This window comes from Scyliorhinus canicula, chromosome 20, assembly GCF_902713615.1.
Source record: "Scyliorhinus canicula chromosome 20, sScyCan1.1, whole genome shotgun sequence".
NCBI classification, from domain to species: Eukaryota; Metazoa; Chordata; class Chondrichthyes; order Carcharhiniformes; family Scyliorhinidae; genus Scyliorhinus; species Scyliorhinus canicula.
The window spans coordinates 95,000,145-95,020,033 of NC_052165.1; the positions used below are offsets into that span (position 1 = coordinate 95,000,145).

The 19,889-nt window shown below is 54.6% G+C and overlaps 2 protein-coding genes across 4 annotated transcripts in view; one reads left to right on the plus strand and one right to left on the minus strand.

Annotated features, from left to right (window-relative positions):
- The first annotated feature begins 412 nt into the window (after positions 1-412).
- LOC119955104 (paxillin-like) lies at positions 413-10,746 on the plus strand. The gene is made up of 3 exons (XM_038780980.1): positions 413-500; positions 1,681-1,829; positions 10,071-10,746. Exons 1-3 carry the CDS (start codon positions 422-424, stop codon positions 10,335-10,337), a joined length of 495 nt encoding a protein of 164 aa, XP_038636908.1. The 5' UTR covers positions 413-421; the 3' UTR covers positions 10,338-10,746.
- nif3l1 (NIF3 NGG1 interacting factor 3-like 1 (S. cerevisiae)) overlaps positions 10,737-19,889 on the minus strand; it is a 10,551-nt gene continuing 1,398 nt past the window's right edge. Inside the window, exons 1-7 of one of the 3 annotated variants that reach the window (XM_038780978.1) lie at positions 18,339-18,449; positions 16,082-16,540; positions 14,760-14,919; positions 12,947-13,061; positions 12,610-12,748; positions 11,357-11,440; positions 10,737-11,194 (exon numbers count right to left, since the gene is read on the minus strand). In XM_038780978.1, the coding sequence (XP_038636906.1) occupies positions 11,010-11,194; positions 11,357-11,440; positions 12,610-12,748; positions 12,947-13,061; positions 14,760-14,919; positions 16,082-16,514 (1,116 nt within the window). In that variant the 5' untranslated portion in view covers positions 16,515-16,540; positions 18,339-18,449 and the 3' untranslated portion in view covers positions 10,737-11,009. Of the gene's footprint in view, positions 11,195-11,356; positions 11,441-12,609; positions 12,749-12,946; positions 13,062-14,759; positions 14,920-16,081; positions 16,541-18,338; positions 18,450-19,889 lie in introns of those variants that run through there. The other 2 variants (XM_038780979.1, XM_038780977.1) reach the window with 2 other exon arrangements.

The window sequence follows — 19,889 nt, forward strand, 5'->3', positions numbered from 1 at the left end:
GTGGGAATGAGGCAGGGAGAGTGGCGGAGAGGGGGAATGAGGCAGGGAGAGTGGCGGAGAGGGGGAATGAGGCAGGGAGAGTGGCGGAGAGGGGGAATGGGGCAGGGGGAGAGGCGGAGAGGGGGAACGAGGCAGGGAGAGTGGCGGAGAGGGGGAATGAGGCAGGGAGAGTGGAATGAGGCAGGGAGAGTGGCGGAGAGGGGGAATGAGGCAGGGAGAGTGGGAATGAGGCAGGGAGAGTGACGGAGAGGGGGAATGAGGCAGGGAGAGTGGCGGAGAGGGGGAATGAGGCAGGGAGAGTGGCGGAGAGGGGGAATGAGGCAGGGGGAGTGGCAGAGAGGCGGAACGAGACAGGTGCAGCGACAGAGGGGTGAGAAAGGCAACACTATCGTTACACTTCTCATTTCCCCTCTTTCAGAAAATGGTGACCGCCCTGGACAGGAACTGGCACCCGAACCACTTCTGCTGCGCCAAATGCGGCCGGGTATTTGGAGAGGATGGTAAGTGACCTCGCAGAACCCCGCTTGCCCGTCGAGGTGGTCTGGCATCCCCCTCATTGCCCTCCTTCCCTCCCTCTCGAGTCGGGGTGAGGGGGTAAATCTTCACATTGTGTCTCCAGCTATTCAAGATGGCGGCTCACCTGGTCAAGTTGCAATGAGAACAAATAGATTCCACTGACTCCCATCTCTGATGGAAACATCAATTCTACGGACACGTGCTTGTAGGATTAGAATAGCGGTTTTAATATACTTACAACAGAGCCAGCCTGTTAGCCGTTGAACTTTCGGTGAACTGGCCGGCTGACCCTGTGGCACGGATCTTTATACAGCAGCTCGAGGGGGAGGAGTTCTGGGCGGAGCCAAGGGGGGAGCCCAGTACAAACTCTCGAGTACTCCCAGAGCTACTCCCCTGGTGGTCAGGTAGTGCAACTGCACTTACAATATTGATACATATATATACTGGGAACAGAGTGACATTGGTAACTTATAATACCGTGTGAATCTCATTCACCACATTCACCCCCTGTGAAAACAAATCGAGTCCGGGGGTGTGATGGCTCACAGAGTTAGTCTGTCCGGTGGACGAATTCTTCGTTTCAATCTGCGGAGCACCGGGGTTTCCAGCCTCTTGCGGTGGCTGGGTGGGTGTTGAGAGCTGGGGTACGATGGCAGACTCCGGGGCGGGTCCCGTCCGAACTTTATACACCTCTGGCTCGACCGGAGACTGGGGGCGCTGGGGGCGGGCTGGCGCTGGCGCGTGGAGCCGGTGGGGCGAGCTTGCGGAATCGGGGGCGCGAGGGGGCGGCAGCATAGGGAACGGGGTAAGGGGTTCCTCAGTGGGGGTGGGGGGGGGGGGGGCTGGATCCAGCGGGTGCCAGGTCCCGAAGTGGCATTGGTAACTTATAAATACCCTGTGAATCTCATTCACCACAATCTCACAGAAATTAATTTAAATAAAAATGTTCCCTATTGGTGGGGCGGAGATGGGAGGGCGTTAATTGGACTGCGGAGGGTGTCTCAGCTGGTGGGGTCCGAGAAGGCCTGGTTTATCAATTTAGGCCCATTTTGTGGCCTACGTCCGGGTGGAGCAGGTTTGTGTTGGGCTGAGGGAATACCGTACATGGATGACATTACATCTAACCCCTCTCCCCCACCCCGTCGCCGACATTCCCCTCGACAGGTTTCCACGAGCGGGATGGAAAGCCATACTGCCGGAAGGATTTCTACGAGCTGTTTGCCTCCCGTTGCCATGGCTGCAACCAGGCCATCCTGGAGAACTACATTTCCGCCCTGAACGCCTTGTGGCACCCGGAGTGCTTCGTCTGTCGGGTGAGTGGCCTTTATCGAATGAGCCGGGCGGGTGGGGGGCGGGGGGGGGGGAGGATTCGGCTGGGAGCTTGCCATGTGTTGGTCGGCCATTTTGGAAGGAGGGCGAAGGAGGTGGTTATTCTGTGTGGGTGACGCAGACCAGGTCGCAAAGCCCCTCACAAACATGTACATCGCACCCATCGGTGACTTTTACAGAAGGTGCCGGAAGAGCACGGGGCCATTCAGTCCATCAGTTCTGGTTTTTCGCTAATGCATTCCCCGAAATTGGAACAATCAGCATCAATAGGGGAACGGTACCAAACAAACCCTTGGGGTTGGGGGCAGACAAGTCCCCAGGGCCTGATGGCCGACACCCTAGGGTGTTAAAGGAAGGGGCAGCAGAGCTAATGGATCCATTGGTGAGAATATTCCAAACTTAGCTGGACACGGGAAAGTTTCCAGTGGATTGGAAAAATGTTAACGTAACGTCCTTATTCAAAAAGGGAGGCAGGCAGAATGTAGGAAATTCCAGACCAGCTAGTTTAACATCTGTTGTTGGGAAATGGTTAGAATCAATTATCGGGGAAGTAATATCAGGACATTTGGAAAATCAAATGCTATCCATCAGTCAGCGTGGTTTTATGAAGGGTAAATTATACAGCGAATGGTAGAACCCTCAGGAGTATTGACAGTCAGAGAGATCTAGGTGTACAGGTCCACAGGTCACTGAAAGGGGCAACACAGGTGGAGAAGGTAATCAAGAAGGCATACGGCATGCTTGCCTTCATTGACCGGGGCATTGAGTATAAGAATTGGCAAGTCATGTTGCAGCTGTATAGAACCTTAGTTAGGCCATACTTGGAGTATAGTGTTCAATTCTGGTCACCACACTACCAGAAGGATGTGGAGGCTTTAGAGAGGGTGCAGAAGAGATTTACCAGGATGTTGCCTGGTATGGAGGGCATTAGTTATGAGGAGCGGTTGAATAAACTCGGTTTGTTCTCACTGGAACGACGGAGGTTGAGGGGCGACCTGATAGAGGTCTACAAAATTATGAGTGGCATAGACAGTGGATCATCAGAGGCTTTTCCCCAGGGTAAAGGGGTCAATTACTAGGGGGCATAGGTTTAAGGTGCGAGGGGCAAGGTTTAGAGGAGATGTACGAGGCAAGTTTTTTTACACAGAGGGTAGTGGGTGCCTGGAACTCGCTGCCGGAGGAGGTGGTGGAAGCAGGGACAATAGTGACATTTAAGGGGCATCTTGACAAATACATGAATAGGATGGGAATAGAGGGATACAGAAGTGTAGAAGATTTTAGTTTAGACGGGCAGCGTGGTCGGCACGGGCTTGGAGGGCCGAAGGGCCTGTTCCTGTGCTGTACTTTCCTTTGTTCTTTGTTCTAAATCATGTTTGACTAACTTGCTTGAGCTCTTCGAAGATGCGACAAGCCAAGTGGATAATGGGGATGCTGTAGATGTAGTATATCTGGACTTCCGGAAAGCCTTTGGCAAGGTGCCGCACAGAAGATTAATTCACAAGGTTCGATCACATGGGGCTAGGGGTAATTTATTAGCTTGAATGGAGACTGGCTGATGGTTAGAAGATAAGAGAGTCGGGATAAATGAGTCTTTTTCTGGATGGCAAGATGTAACTAGTGGGGCGTCACAGGATTCAGTCCTTGGCCCCCAGCTATTTATAATCTTAATAAACGAGAGGGAGGGGAGGGTCTCGGAGATGTACAAAGTTGATGGAGTGGGAAGGGGTCCCAATCGGGAGGTGCAGAGGAAGAGTTGGGAGGGGAGTTGGAAGTCGGATTATAGGAAAAGGCTTTGAAGAGAGTTAATTCATCCTCGCCGTGTGCCAGGCTCAGTCTGACAGGCTCAGTCTGGTCCAGTTTAAGGTGGTTCAGAGGGCCCACATGATGGTAGCCCGAGGCAGTGGAGGATAGGTGCGGATGCTGTGGGGGAAGCCCGGCGAATCATGTGTATAGGTTCTGGGCGTGTCCGAAGTTGAGGAGATTCTGGCAGGGATTTGCGGACGTCAGAGATCCTGGAAGGGAGGGTGACTCCGAGTCCAGAATTGGCAACATTTGGGGTGTCGGATGATCCGGGAGCCCAGGGGAGGGAGGGAGGCCGATGTTCCGGCCTTCTCCTCCCTGGTGGCCCAGAGATGGATTTTGCTGGGATGGAGGAACTCGGAGCGTCCAAAGTCAGGAGTGTGGGTCAGCGATATGACGGGGATTCTCAGGCGAAATTCTCAGATTAAGTTTGCTTTGAGAAGATCAATTCAGGGGTTTGCCCGCAAGTGGCAGCCGTTCATCGACTTCTTCAAGGAAAATTAAACGTCAGCAGTAAGGGGGGGGGGGGGGGATGGGAGGCATGATAGTGCAAGACAAGGACAGGGAACTTAATACACGGATAATTAGGAAATAGGACGGGGGGTAGTCGGAACGTTGTGTTTAGGGTTTTTGCGTGTGCTGGCCCACGCAGCTGTTTAAGAAATGTTAAAAAGTGTTAAAACTGTGAAAATGACAAATGCTTCAATAAAATATTTTCTAAAATAACCAAAATCTATATACACGACTTGGGATACAGGGATTGAAGGTTCTGCAGCCTAATTTGCAGATGACAGAAAAATAAGTGAGTCAGTAAGTTGCAATGAGGAAATAAGATCTTTAATAATAATGGATATAGGTCGGTTCGGAGATGGGCCAAAATGGGGCAGATGGAGTTTAACGTGGATAGGTGTGAGGTCATCCATTTTGGTCAGAAAAATGGGAAGGCAACTTATCATCTTCATGGGGAGAGACTTCAGCTCTGATGCAGAGGGGTCTGGGGATCCTCATGCATGAGTCACAGAAAACGAGCGTGTAGGTGCAGCAGGTAATAAAGAAAGTGAATGGAATGTCGGCATTTAGAGCTGAAGGAATTGAGTATAAAGGTAGAGAAGTGTTGCTGCAACTGTACACGGCATTGGGGAGACCACACAGTATTGTGCACAGTTTTGGTCTCCTCATTCGAGGAACGATGTAGCGGGCATTGGAGGCAGTTCAGAGGAGGGTCACTAGGTTGATTCCAGAGATGAGCGGTTTGTCGTGTGAGGAGAGATTGAAGAGTTTAGGCCGATACTCTCTCGAGTTTAGAAAAATGAGGGGAGATCAAATGAAGGTATACAAGATGATAAAGTAGAGGTGGTGCGGATGTTTCCTCTCGTGGAACATTCCAGAACGAGAGGGCATAGTCTCAGGATGAGAGGTAGCAAATGTTTAACAGAGTTGAGGAGAAACGACCCCCAAAGGATTGTGAATCTGTGGAATTTGCTCCCCAGAGTGCGGTGGATGCTGGGACAGTGAATCAATTTAAGGAGTTAGATTTTTCATTGGTAATGGGGTGAAGGGTTATGGAGAACGGGCACGACAGCGGAGTTGAGGCCAGGTTGGCATCAGCCATGGTCACCTCGAGGGTGTTAGACTTGTGAAGCTAAATTGCCGACTCCCGCTCCCAGGTCGTGTGTTTTAGGGAGAGATGCTCCGGCTGAGTTCGCAATCCAGCTCTTGGCCTGTAACGTTGTAGGGAGATGAGGAACATATCAGCCATGATGGAATGGCGGAGCAGACTTGATGGGGCGAATGGCCCACCTCCGCGCATAAATCTTATGAATTTATGAACTTTTCAACTAATCCCACTGCTCCGGTTTCTCCCCATAGCCCTGTATCAATCCCCAAACTAATCCCACTGCCCCGCTCTCTCCCCATAGCCCTGTATCAATCCCCAAACTAATCCCACTGCCCCACTATCTCCCCACAGCCATGTATCAATCCCAAACTAATCCCACTGCCCCGCTCTCTCCCCATAGCCCTGTATCAGTTCCCAAACTAATCCCACTGCCCCGCTCTCTCCCCATAGCCCTGTATCAATCCCCAAACTAATCCCACTGCCCCGCTCTCTCCCCATAGCCCTGTATCAATCCCCAAACTAATCCCACTGCCCCGCTCTCTCCCCATAGCCCTGTATCAATCCCCAAACTAATCCCACTACCCTGCTCTCTCCCCATAGCCCTGTATCAATCCCAAACTAATCCCACTGCCCCACTCTCCCCATAGCCCTGTATCAATCCCCAAACTAATCCCACTACCCACTCTCTCCCCATAGCCCTGTATCAATCCCCAAACTAATCCCACTGCTCCACTCTCCCCATAGCCTTGTATCAATCCCCAAACTAATCCCACTGTCCCGCTCTCCCCATAGCCCAGTATCAATCCCAAACTAATCCCACTGCCCCACTCTCTCCCCATAGCCCTGTATCAATCCCAAACTAATCCACTGGCCCACTCTCTCCTCATAGCCCTGTATCAATCCCCAAACTAATCCCACTGCCCCACTCTCTCCCCATAGCCCTGTATCAATCCCAATCTAATCCCACTGCCTCGCTCTCTCCCCATAGCCCTGTATCAATCCCCAAACTAATCCCACTGCCCATCTCTCTCCTCATAGCCCTGTATCAATCCCCAAACTAATCCCACTGCCCCACTCTCTCCCCATAGCCCTGTATCAATCCCCAAACTAATCCCACTGCCCCACTCTCTCCCCATAGCCCTGTATCAATCCCCAAACTAATCCCACTGCCCCACTCTCTCCCCATAGACCTGTATCAATCCCCAAACTAATCCCACTGCCCCACTCTCTCTCCATCGCCCTGTATCAATCCCAAACTAATCCCACTGCCCCACTCTCTCCCCATAGCCCTGTATCAATCCCCAAACTAATCCCACTGCCCCGCTCTCTCCCCATAGCCTGCATTAATCCCAAACTAATGCCACTGACCCGCACTCTCCCCATAGCCCTGTATCAATCCCAAACTAATCCCACTGCCCCGCGCTCTCCCCATAGCCCTGTATCAATCCCCAAATTAATGCCACTGCCCCGCTCTCTCCCCATAGCCCTGTATTAATCCCCAAACTAATCCCACTGCCCCACTCTCTCCCCCATAGCCCTGTATCAATCCCCAAACTAATCCCACTGCCCCGCTCTCTCCCCATAGCCCTGTATCAATCCCAAACTAATCCCACTGCCCCGCTCTCTCCCCATTGCCCTGTATCAATCCCCAAACTAATCCCACTGCCCCTCTCTCTCCCCATAGCCCTGTATCAATCCCCAAAGTAGTCCCACTGCCCAGCTCTCTCCCCATAGCCCTCTCCCCATAGCCCTGTATCAATCCCCAAATTAATGCCACTGCCCCGCTCTCTCCCCATAGCCCTGTATTAATCCCCAAACTAATCCCACTGCCCCACTCTCTCCCCCATAGCCCTGTATCAATCCCCAAACTAATCCCACTGCCCCGCTCTCTCCCCATAGCCCTGTATCAATCCCAAACTAATCCCACTGCCCCGCTCTCTCCCCATTGCCCTGTATTAATCCCCAAACTAATCCCACTGCCCCACTCTCTCCATCGCCCTGTATCAACCCCAAAACTACTCCCACTGTCCCACTCTCTCCCCACAACCCTGTAACAATCCCCAAACTAATCCCACTGCCCCGCTCTCTCCCCATAGCCCTGTATCAATCCCAAACTAATCCCACTGCCCCACTCTCTCCCCATAGCCGTGTATCAACCCCAAACTAATCCCGTTGCCCCACTCTCTCCCCATAGCCCTGTATCAATCCCAAACTAATCCCACTGTCCCACTCTTTCCCCATAGCCCTGTATCAATCCCCAAACTAATCCCACTGCTCCACTCTCTCCCCATAGCCCTGTATCAATCACCAAACTAATCCCACTGTCCCGCTCTCTCCCCATAGCCCTGTATCAATCCCCAAACTAATCCCACTGCCCCTCTCTCTCCCCATAGCCCTGTATCAATCCCCAAACTAGTCCCACTGCCCAGCTCTCTCCCCATAGCCCTCTCCCCATAGCCCTGTATCAAACACCAAACTAATCACACTGCCCCACTCTTTCCCCATAGCGCTGTATCAATCCCAAACTAATCCCACTGCCCCACTCTCTCCCCAATGCCCTGTATCAATCCCAAACTAATCCCACTGCCCCGCTCTCTCCCCATAGCCTGCATTAATCCCAAACTAATGCCACTGACCCGCACTCTCCCCATAGCCCTGTATCAATCCCAAACTAATCCCACTGCCCCGCTCTATCCCCATAGCCCTGTATCAATCCCAAACTAATCCCACTGCCCCGCTCTCTCCCCATAGCCCTGTATCAATCCCAAACTAATCCTACTACCCCGCTCTCTCCCCATAGCCCTGTATCAATCCCCAAACTAATGCCACTGCCCTGCTCTCTCCCCATAGCCCTGTATTAATCCCCAAACTAATCCTACTGCCCCACTCTCTCCCCATAGCCCTGTATCAATCCCCAAACTAATCAAACTGCCCCATTCTCTCTCCATTGCCCTGTATCAACCCCAAAACTACTCCCTGTCCTGCTCTCTCCCCACAACCCTGTAACAATCCCCAAACTAATCCCACTGCCCACTCTTTCCCCATAGCCCTGTAACAATCCCCAAACTAATCCCTGTCCCACTCTTTCCCCATAGCCCTGTATCAATCCCCAAACTAATCCCACTGTCCCACTCTCTCCCCATAGCCCTGTATCAATCCCCAAACTAACCCCACTGTCCCACTCTCTTCCCATAGCCCTGTATCAATCCCCAAACTAACCCCACTGTCCCGCTCTCTCCCCATAGCCCTGTATCAATCCCCAAACTAATCCCACTGCCCCGCTCTCTCCCCATAGCCCTGTATCAATCCCAAACTAATCCCACTGCCCCGCTCTCTCCCCATCGCCCTGTATCAATCCCAAACTAATCCCACTGCCCCGCTCTCTCCCCATCGCCCTGTATCAATCCCCAAACTAATCCACCTGCCCCACTCTCTCCCCATAGCCCTGTATCAATCCCCAAACTAATCCCACTGCCCCACTCTCCCCATAGCCCTGTAACAATCCCCAAACTAATCCCGTTGCCCCGCTCTCTCCCCATAGCCCTGTATCAATCCCCAAACTAATCCCACTGCCCCACCCTCTCCCCATAGCCCTGTATCAATCCCAAACTAATCCCACTGCCCCACTCTCTCCCCATAGCCCTGTATCAATCCCCAAACTAATCCCACTGCCCCACTCTCCCCATAGCCCTGTATCAATCCCAAACTAATCCCACTGCCCCACTCTCTCCCCATAGCCCTGTATCAATCCCCAAACTAATCCCGTTGCCCCGCTCTCTCCCCATAGCCCTGTATCAATCCCCAAACTAATCCCACTGCCCCACCCTCTCCCCATAGCCCTGTATCAATCCCAAACTAATCCCACTGCCCCACTCTCTCCCCATAGCCCTGCATCAATCCCCAAACTAATCCCACTGCCCCACTCTTCCCATAGCCCTGTATCAATCCCCAAACTAATCCCACTGCCCCACCCTCTCCCCATAGCACTGTATCAATCCCAAACTAATCCCACTGTCTCGCTCTCTCCCCATAGCCCTGTATCAATCCCAAACTAATCCCACTGCCCTGCTCTCTCCCCATAGCCCTGTATCAATCCCAAACTAATCCCACTGCCCCACAGCCCTGTATCAACCCCAAACTAATCCCGTTGCCCCACTCTCTCCCCATAGCCCTGTATCAATCCCAAACTAATCCCACTGCCCCACTCTCTCCCCATAGCTCTGTATCAATCCCCAATCTCACTGCCCCACAGCCCTGTATCAATCCCAAACTAATCCCACTGCCCCACTCTCTCCCCATATCCCTGTATCAATCCCAAACTAATCCCACTGCCCCGCTCTCTCCCCATAGCCCTGTATCAATCCCAAACTAATCCCACTGCCCCACTCTCTCCCCATAGCCCTGTATCAATCCCCAAACTAATCCCACTGCCCCACCCTCTCCCCATAGCCCTGTATCAATCCCCAAACTAATCCCACTGTCCCGCTCTCTTCCCATAGCCCTATATCAATCCCCAAACTAATCCCACTGTCCCGCTCTCTCCCCATAGCCCTGTATCAATCCCCAATCTAATCCCACTGTCCCGCTCTCTCCCTACACCCCTGTATCTGTAGTCCCATTGTTAGTATGCTGATTTGCAAGAAGGGGTTTTGGGTGCGTTGTTGGTGGTGGGTTTGGTGATCATTGTGAACCTGCAATGACCCCCATGCCACGAGGGGTCAGAGGTTAGATCCGAGCCACTGTGGACAAGCGATGCCGGTCCTGACCTCCGCTGATCATTGTTCCCTTCTCTCCATCTCCCCTGCAGGACTGCTACACCCCCTTTGTGAACGGGAGTTTCTTTGAGCACGTGGGGCAGCCCTACTGCGAGATCCACTACCACAAGAACCAGGGGTCGCTGTGTTCCGGGTGTGAGAAACCCATCACCGGGCGCTGCATCACCGCCATGGGCAGCAAGTTCCACCCCAAGCACTTTGTCTGTGCCTTCTGCCTCAAACAGCTCAACAAGGGCACCTTCAAGGAGCAGAACGAGAAGCCGTACTGTCACCCATGCTTCACCAAGCTCTTCGGCTAGCCGTCCCGGAGGCCCAGAACCCCCCCCCCCCCGCGGGAGACCCCCACAGAGGCCTCCGAGGGCGCGGGCGGAGAGAACGGGTCAATGTCTGCCACGGGGCTCAGTCTAACTACGAATCCCTCGGCCTACTTCCAGATCTCCGATGATAAACATTCCCCCCCGGTCGATGCTCCCCAGGATGCCCAACATTCCCCGGATATCCCCATCCTTGCCCAATCGCTGCCTCATCTGTAACCTGTGCTCGATACCGATGTACCCAGATTGCAATTTTTATATCGAAACGCTAAACGAACCGCACACTATAATAATCACAGCCCGGTAAAACCTCTGTACTATGTTCGGTTTTACCTTATATCTCTCGTGCAAATCACCAATTACCTCTTCAAATAAACTATGCAATTATTCTTCATCAAAGTTTATTTATTGTCATTATTTCGAAAGAGCTTTGACCAGTCACTGAGAGGCCTGGGGCACTAGGCCCGAGATGCCATTGCACAGCCTGAGGTGACAGGCCCAGGATGTTCATGGCAAAGCCTGCGGTGGTAGGCCCGAGATGTCACTGAGGCCCGATTATGGGTGGGAGGCCCAGTCTCTCTCTCTCTCTGCCAGCAGCTGAGATTATTTAATTGATGAGTTGACATGATTATGTTCCCTCTTCCGCAATCCTGAAGCTCACACCACCTGGAGAGGGTCCTTGTCCACAGCGGACACCAGCACAGTCACCTGGCTCTGCAAATGCTGAGTCAGGACGTCTCGCAGCTCAGTCAGGAACCCCCGCTCAGTGTTGCTGTGCTCGCAGAGGACGACGCTGGTTCCCACGGCAACGGCATCCAAAACCTCATGGTGCGACATTTCGCCTGGGAAGATTCAAACTGGGAGTTAGCCGGAGGGTGGGATGAATCCGAGGGGGGAGATGGATCATTGTTAACCGGGAGGGTGACACTCCGCATCTCATGCACCGGCTAAGTCAACACAACCTCGTACCCGACGCTCGTAAAATCTCGGCCTCTGCTGCTTACCAGTGAGGAAGAGGTCGGCCTCGACTCCTCGAAGAATACTCGCTCCCGACCCAGCGCACAGGGCAACGGAGGCCACTGGAGAATCTGCAATGAGATAACACATTGGCAATACAATATAGCCCAGTCTGTAATCTCCCAGTCCTGTTCTTTAATTGCCCTGGCCCATCACAATCCCTTCATCAATGAGCTCCCTTCCATCACAATAGGGATGTTTGCGGATGACTGCACAATGTTCAGCACCATTCGCGACTCCTCAGGTAATGAAGCCGTCCGTGTCCAAATGCAGCAAGATGGTGCAAGATGTCCCCATGCTTGCTGCAATGGCTCCTGTCTCGGAACGCTGGTGGGGAGCATCGTGGACGGTTTTGGTAGGTCACCAGATCAGTTGGGGTGATAAGTGGAAAGTTACATTTGCGCCACACAAGCCCCAGGCAATGACCATCTCCTACAAGAGAGGATCTAACCATCGCCCTTTGACATTCAATGGCATCCCCATCGCTGTATCCCCCACACTCAACATCCTGGGGGTTCCCATTGATCAGAAACTGAACTGGACCCAGCCATATAAACACTGCGGCTCCCAGAGCAGGTCAGAGGCTGGGAATCCTGCGGAGAGTAACTCACCTCCTGACTCCCCCCCAAAGCCTGTCCACCATCTACAAGGACACAAGTCAGGAGTGTGATGGGACCCTCTCCACTTGCCTGGATGGGTGCGGCTCCCAACAACACTCGAGAAGCTCCACACCATCCAGGACAAAGCAGCTCCCGCTCGATCGACACGCTAACCCCCACCTTCCACATCCGCTCCCTCCCCCACCGACGCACAGCGGCAGCCGTGTGTCCCGTCTACAAGATGCACGGCAGCCACTTGCCGAGGCTCCTTCGACAGCACCTCCCAAACCCGCCACCTCTCCCACCGAGAGGGACAAGGGGCAGCAGGGGCACGGGGAACACTCACCGCCTGCAAACCCCCTCTCCGCGCCATCCCCACCTCACCCCCCTCCCCCACCGCCCACCCCCGCACATACACCCACCCTGACTGGGAAATATATCGGCCGTTCCTTCACTGTCGGTGGGTCACAATCCCGGAACTCCCTCCCTAACAGCACTGAGGGTGTAGCTACTCCAGACAGGTCTGCAGCGGCTCAAGATGGCGGCTTGTCCGTCAGCATCAAGGGGCAATTAGGGGTTATACTGGGCCCGGCCAGAGATGCCCACATACGCCCCCACGAAGAGACAGAAAGAAACCTTACCCAGGGTTTTCCGGGTGCCCAGTGCCAATCGTACGTGTTTCAGCTTCAGATGGCCTTTGACCCGCTCGATGAGCGTTGCCACGGAGACTTTCTCTCGGAGGGTGCACAGTCGGCCCATTCCTGTCTGCGGGATCGGAGGCTGCCAGGGTGAAAGGTCAAATGGTCAAGGTGGAAGCAGTCAGCGTTACAGACCGAGCAGGGACGGGGCAGCGTGTGGGGAGGGGGGGGGCGCAGCGTGTGGGGGGGGGGGGGTAAACGCCAGGCCCATCCTCCCATCGCCCTCATTCTCAGAAAGGCCCTTGCCGAATTCTCTGTGACCCCCCCCCTTCCTGCCTACCTTCTGGAGCTCGACAATCTCCGGGCCTGTGCGCAGACCGCTGACAGCACTGAGTAGCCTCACCACCTCGACCAGGGCTTTCCGGGGGCAGGTGAGGGACAGACGGGAGCCCGGGCTGCATAAACAGAAGAGAAACAGGGAGGGGGGGGGGGGGGGTTAGAGATGCTGAGTAGCGTCCCCTCAACTCCAAACCAATATTTCCAACTTAGCCAGGCCGGGGCTCCGATAGCCAGAGGGGTCAGGCTTCATTCCGGCCTAGGGGCCGTCTAACCTCACGGCCCTCGCACTCCACACCCGCACATTCAGCTGTAGGCGACGGCCGGGAATATTCCGAACTGATTGCGGAGAAGCAACTTCCATTTCGGCTCAAGACCGGATTGAGCAGGCGCTACGCCGCCTCACACAGTGGGATAGCCCAGGTCTGCTCACGCTGTCTGAGGCAAGTGGCCTGAGACTGGGTATTCAGCTGGAGGGGGACAGCAAACGTGAGGTGGAGGGGGGGGGGGGGGGGCTGCACACAAAGGGGAGGGGCGCCAGAATGGAAATTGGGAGGGGGTGTGAAAAGGGAGGGTGGGAGAGGGGGGGAGGGGGGGGGGGGGGGGGGGGAGGGGAGAGACGGAGCGGGGGAAAGGGAGAGGAGGATGCCCGAGGTGGATGGGCGGGAGAGGGAGGTGGGGGGGGGAGGGCGGGAGAGGGGGGGGGGGGGGGGGGGGGGGGGGCGGGGGAGGGAGGGGGGGGGGGGAGGGCGGGGAGAGGGAGGGGGAGGGCGGGGAGAGGGAGGGGGGGGCGGGTGGGAGAGGGTGCGGGAGAGGGTGGGAGAGGGAGACGGAGCGGGGGAAAGGGAGAGGACGCCCGAGGTGGACGGGTGAAGAGGGGAGAGCGAACAGGGAGGGGGGAAGAGGGAGAGTGAAGGGGGAAGAGGGAGAGTGAGGGGGGGAAGAGGGAGAGTGAGGGGGAAGAGGGAGAGTGAGGGGGAAGAGGGAGAGTGAGGGGGGAGAGGGAGAGTGAGGGGGGAGAGGGAGAGTGAGGGGGGGAGAGGGAGAGTGAGGGGGAGAGGGAGAGTGAGGGGGGAGAGGGAGAGTGAGGGGGGAGAGGGAGAGTGAGGGGGGAGAGGGAGAGTGAGGGGGGAGAGGGAGAGTGAGGGGGGAGAGGGAGAGTGAGGGGGAGAGGGAGAGTGAGGGGGAGAGGGAGAGTGAGGGGGGAGAGGGAGAGTGAGGGGGGAGAGGGAGAGTGAGGGGGAGAGGGAGAGTGAGGGGGGAGAGGGAGAGTGAGGGGGGAGAGGGAGAGTGAGGGGGGAGAGGGAGAGTGAGGGGGGAGAGGGAGAGTGAGGGGGGAGAGGGAGAGTGAGGGGGGAGAGGGAGAGTGAGGGGGGAGAGGGAGAGTGAGGGGGAGAGGGAGAGTGAGGGGGAGAGGGAGAGTGAGGGGGGAGAGGGAGAGTGAGGGGGGAGAGGGAGAGTGAGGGGGAGAGGGAGAGTGAGGGGGGAGAGGGAGAGTGAGGGGGGAGAGGGAGAGTGAGGGGGGAAAGAGGGAGAGTGAGGGGGGAGAGGGAGAGTGAGGGGGGAGAGGGAGAGTGAGGGGGGAAGAGGGAGAGTGAGGGGGAGAGTGAGAGTGAGGGGGAGAGGGAGAGTGAGGGGGGAGAGGGAGAGTGAGGGGGGAGAGGGAGAGTGAGGGGGGAGAGGGAGAGTGAGGGGGAGAGGGAGAGTGAGGGGGGAGAGGGAGAGTGAGGGGGAAGAGGGGTGACGGAAACATAAACAACATTTTTCATCAATCCATCAGCAGCCTCTCGCTCCCCCTCCGATTCGAGGGCTGATACCTGAGAGGCTGCACAGTGATTCTGACCCCCCGCAGAGACTCCAGCTCAGTGAGCAAGGACACGTCAAATCCCTCCGGCAATGTGACCTCCAGACGATGGGATCCCGGAGTGGGGAAGGAGTCACCCACTGATATCGTCAGGGGAACAGTGGAGCAGTCACCTGTCACAGAGAGAGAGAGGACACACACAGAGAGAGAGTTCAGGACAGTGTAGATGGAGCTTTACTCTGTATCTACCCCGTGCTGTACCTGTCCTGGGAGTGTTTGATGGGGACAGTGTGGAGGGAGCTTTACTCTGTATCTAACCCCGTGCTGTACCTGTCCTGGGAGTGTTTGATGGGGACAGTGTAGAGGGAGCTTTACTCTGTATCTAACCCCGTGCTGTACCTGTCCTGGGAGTGTTTGATGGGGACAGTGTAGAGGGAGCTTTACTCTGTATCTAACCCCGTGCTGTATCTGTCCTGGGAGTGTTTGATGAGGACAGTGCAGAGGGAGCTTTACTCTGTATCTAACCCCGTGCTGTACCTGTCCTGGGAGTGTTTGATGGGGACAGTGTAGAGGGAGCTTTACTCTGTATCTAACCCCGTGCTGTACCTGTCCTGGGAGTGTTTGATGGGGACAGTGTAGAGGGAGCTTTACTCTGTATCTAACTCCGTGCTGTACCTGTCCTGGGAGTGTTTGATGGGGACAGTGTAGAGGCGAGCTTTACTCTGTATCTAACCCCGTGCTGTACCTGTCCTGGGAGTGTTTGATGGGGACAGTGTAGAGGGAGCTTTACTCTGTATCTAACCCCGTGCTGTACCTGTCCTGGGAGTGTTTGATGTGGACAGTGTAGAAGGAGCTTTACTCCGTATCTAACCCCGTGCTGTACCTGTCCTGGGAGTGTTTGATGGGGACAGTGTAGAGGGAGGTTTACTCTGTATCTAACCCCGTGATGTCCCTGTCCTGGGAGTGTTTGATGGGGACAGTGTAGAGGGAGCTTTACTCTGTATCTAACCCCGTGCTGTACCTGTGCTGGGAGTGTTTGATGGGGACAGTGTAGAGCGAGCTTTACTCTGTATCTAACCCCGTGCTGTACCTGTCCTGGGAGTGTTTGATGGGACAGTGTAGAGGGAGGTTTACTCTGTATCTAACCCCGTGCTGTACCTGTCCTGGGAGTGTTTGATGGGGACAGTGTAGAGGGAGCTTTACTCTGTATCTAACCCCGTGCTGTACCTGTCCTGGGAGTGTTTGATGGGGACAGTGTAGAGGGAGCTTTACTCTGTATCTAACCCCGTGCTGTACCTGCCCTGGGAGTGTTTGATGGGGACAGTGTCCACTCACCGAGTCCTTTGGCCAGCCAATCGTTGACTCCATGCGGTGATGCATCAAAGGCTGTGTGGGGCGAGTAAATGGCCACTCTGTTCTCCAGCGCTCGCACCACTAGGCGCTCCTTCCAGGTTGCCATGGTGACCCTGGTGAAGGGGCGGAAGAGCGGGGGATGGTAGGACAGGATGAGCTGGGCTTGGACTCTCAGAGCTTCCTCCATCACGTCCTCGGTCAGGTCATTGGTGAGCAGGAGGGTCCGTACCTGGTGAGGGGGGCTGGGTTCCACCAGGAGGCCCACATTATCCCAGCTCTCGGCCAACGCAAGCGGGGCCAGGCGCTCCAGCACCGATACAACACCGGCCAGCTCCATGTGGGATCGCAGGGTCAGGGGTCGCGAACGCAACAGCAAGGCTTGGCCAAGGAAACAGACCCTCTTGGACAGGAGCATACAAAATGTCTGAAACGGTTAGAGACCTGGAACAGAGAGTGAGAGGGAAACAGTTACAGCACAAGGTGGCTAATCCAAAATTGTGGCATCGAAAGCACACACCAACCTCACTACCTCTGCCTCCATCCAAACACAACCAAATTTCCTCCTCCCTCTACCCTCGCTGCTTCTGTAATCTCCTCCAGCTCCGACAACCCTCCCTATCTCTGTAACCTCCTCCGGCCCCTACAACACTCCCTATCTCTGTATCCTCCTCCAGCCTCTACAACCACTCCCTATCTCTGTAACCTCCTCCAGCCGCTACAACCCTCCCTATCTCTGTAACCTCCTCCAGCCCCTACAACCCTCCCTATCTCTGTAACCTCCTCCAGCCCCGACAACCCTCCCTATCTCTGTAACCTCCTCCAGCCCCTACAACCCTCCCTATCTCTGTAACCTCCTCCAGCCCTACAACCCTCCCTATCTCTGTAACCTCCTCTAGTCCCTACAACCCTCCCTATCTCTGTAACCTCCTCCAGTCCCCTACAACCCTCCCTATCTCTGTAACCTCCTCCAGCTCCGACAACCCTCCCTATCTCTGTAACCTCCTCCAGCCCCTACACCCCTCCCTATCTCTGTAACCTCCTCCAGCTCCGACAACCCTCCCTATCTCTGTAACCTCCTCCAGCCCCTACAACCCTCCCTATCTCTGTAACCTCCTCCAGCCCCTACAACCCTCCCTATCTCTGTAACCACCTCCAGCCCCTACACCGCTCCCTTTCTCTGTATCCTCCTCCAGCCCCTACACCCTCCCTATCTCTGTAACCTCCTCCAGTCCCTACACCGCTCCCTTTCTCTGTATCCTCCTCCAGCCCCTACACCCTCCCTATCTCTGTAACCTCCTCCAGCCCGACAACCCTCCCTATCTCTGTAATCTCCACCAGCTCCTACAGCCCTCCCTATCTCTGTAACCTCCTCTAGTCCCTACAACCCTCCCTATCTCTGTAACCTCCTCCAGCCCCAACAACCCTCCCTATCTCTGTATCCTCCTCCAGCCCCTACAACCCTCCCTATCTCTGTAACCTCCTCCAGCCCCTACAACCCTCCCTATCTCTGTAACCTCCTCCAGCCCCCTACACCCCTCCCTATCTCTGTAACCTCCTCCAGCCCCTACAACCCTCCCTATCTCTGTATCCTCCTCCAGCCCCTACAACCCTCCCTATCTCTGTAACCTCCTCCAGCCCCTACACCCCTCCCTATCTCTGTAACCTCCTCCAACCCCTACAACCCTCCCTATCTCTGTAACCTCCTCCAGCCCCGACACCCTCCCTATCTCTGTAACCTCCTCCAGCCCCTACATCCCTCCCTATCTCTGTAACCTGCTCCAGCCCCTACAACCCTCCCTATCTCTGTAACCTCCTCCAGCCCCTACAACCCTCCCTATCTCTGTAACCTCCTCCAGCCCCTACACCCCTCCCTATCTCTGTAACCTTCTCCAGCCCCTACACCCCTCCCTATCTCTGTAACCTTCTCCAGCCCCTACAACCCTCCCTATCTCTGTAACCTCCTCCAGCCCCTACACCCCTCCCTATCTCTGTAACCTTCTCCAGCCCCTACAACCCTCCCTATCTCTGTAACCTCCTCCAGCCCCTACAACCCTCCCTATCTCTGTAACCTCCTCCAGCCCCTACAACCCTCTCTATCTCTGTAACCTCCTCCAGCCCCTCCAACCCTCTCTATCTCTGTAACCTCCTCCAGCCCCTACAACCCTCTGTTGCAAACAGCATATTTGACACAGGATTCTGTTGTCCAGTTGCTTTGGACAGAAAGTTTTTTAAAAAACACCTGAAAGAGCTCAAACTGAACTGAACTGAACTGAAAAATAAATAGTCTGTCAACGTGTTTGTGGGTCTTTGCTCTGTCTGCAGAGACCACTTCCGGGTTCAGATATAACCTCCGGGTTCAGATAACTTCCGAGTTCCGCACTTCCGGGTGTGCGCAGTACATCCCTGCCATACGGCGCCCGCACCGGCCTGGTTTTGAGAAAGGCGTTTCCCTCCAGACCTCTTAAAGGGGCCGCCCCACTCATCTGGGACATGAGCAAAATCAAACTTGGAGGGGGGGGGGGGGGCAGTTAGGAATCTACCTGGTTCCTGAGGCTATTGGAGAATTTAATTGAGGCATGGAGTCAGTGATAGGGGAGAGTGTACATGGGGATGTGGGAGGGGATTAAATGGGAGGGTAGAGTCAGTAATCGAGGAGCGTCTACATGAATTGGGTTGGATTGGATTTGTTTATTGTCACGTGTAGCGAGGTACAGTGAAAAGTATTTTTCTGTGAGCAGCTCAACAGATCATTCAGTACATGGGAAGAAAAGGGAATAAAAGAAAATACATAATAGAGCAATACAAGATATACAATGTAACTACATAAACACCGGCATCGGATGAAGCAGACAGGGTGTAGTGTTAATGAGGTCTGTCCCTAAGAGGGTCGTTTAGGAGTCTGGTAACAGCGGGGAAGCTGTGTTCACGACTCTAAGGTTCCTTGCGGTCCTGGGCCGAGCAGTTGCCATACCAGGCTGTGATGCAGCCAGATAGGATGCTTTCTATGGTGCATCTGTAAAGGTTGGTCAGCGTTATTGTGGACATGCTGAATTTCCAGAGTTTCCTGAGGAAGTACAGTCACTGTTGTGCTTTCTTGGTGGTAACGTCGACGTGGGTGGACCAGGACAAATTTTTGGAGATGTGCACCCCTAGGAATTTGAAGCTGTTAACCATCTCCACCTCAGCCCCATTGATGCTGACAGGAGTGTGTACAGTGTGGTGAATGTGATTCACTCTATATATAGTTGCCAATATCACCCCATGTATATATGTTCGTTATCTACCAGTTGTAAGATCAATGCTGTATATAGTTGCCAATATAACTCCGTGTATATATGTTCACTAACCACCATTGTAAGTGCAGTTGCACTATCCGACCACCAGGGGGGAGTCGCTCTGGGAGTACGCAAGAGTTTGTACTGGGCCCTTGGCTCCTCCCAGGACTCCTCCCCCTGGGACCGATGTAAAAATGAAATGAAATGAAATGAAAATCGCTTATTGTCACGAATAGGCTTCAATGAAGTTACTGTGAAAAGCCCCTAGTCGCCACATTCCGGCGCCTGTTCGGGGAGGCTGTTACGGGAATCGAACCGTGCTGCTGGCCTGCTTGGTCTGCTTTCAAAGCCAGCGATTTAGCCCTGTGCTAAACAGCCCCAGATCAGTGCCTTAGATCCAGCCTGCCAGTTCATCTGAAGTTCAGCGATGAATAGACTGACTCTGTTGTAAGTGTATTAAAGCCTCTGTTCAGATCCAACTACACGTGTTCGAGAAAGACAGGTTTCGGGCTCTG

Coding starts and splice junctions, on each gene's coding strand:
- LOC119955104 (XM_038780980.1), top strand. CDS start 422: ATGGTGACCGCCCTGGACAGGAACTGGCACCCGAACCACTTCTGCTGC. Junction 501..1,680: donor CCGGGTATTTGGAGAGGATG/GTAAGTGACCTC, acceptor TCCCCTCGACAG/GTTTCCACGAGCGGGATGGA. Junction 1,830..10,070: donor CGGAGTGCTTCGTCTGTCGG/GTGAGTGGCCTT, acceptor TCTCCCCTGCAG/GACTGCTACACCCCCTTTGT.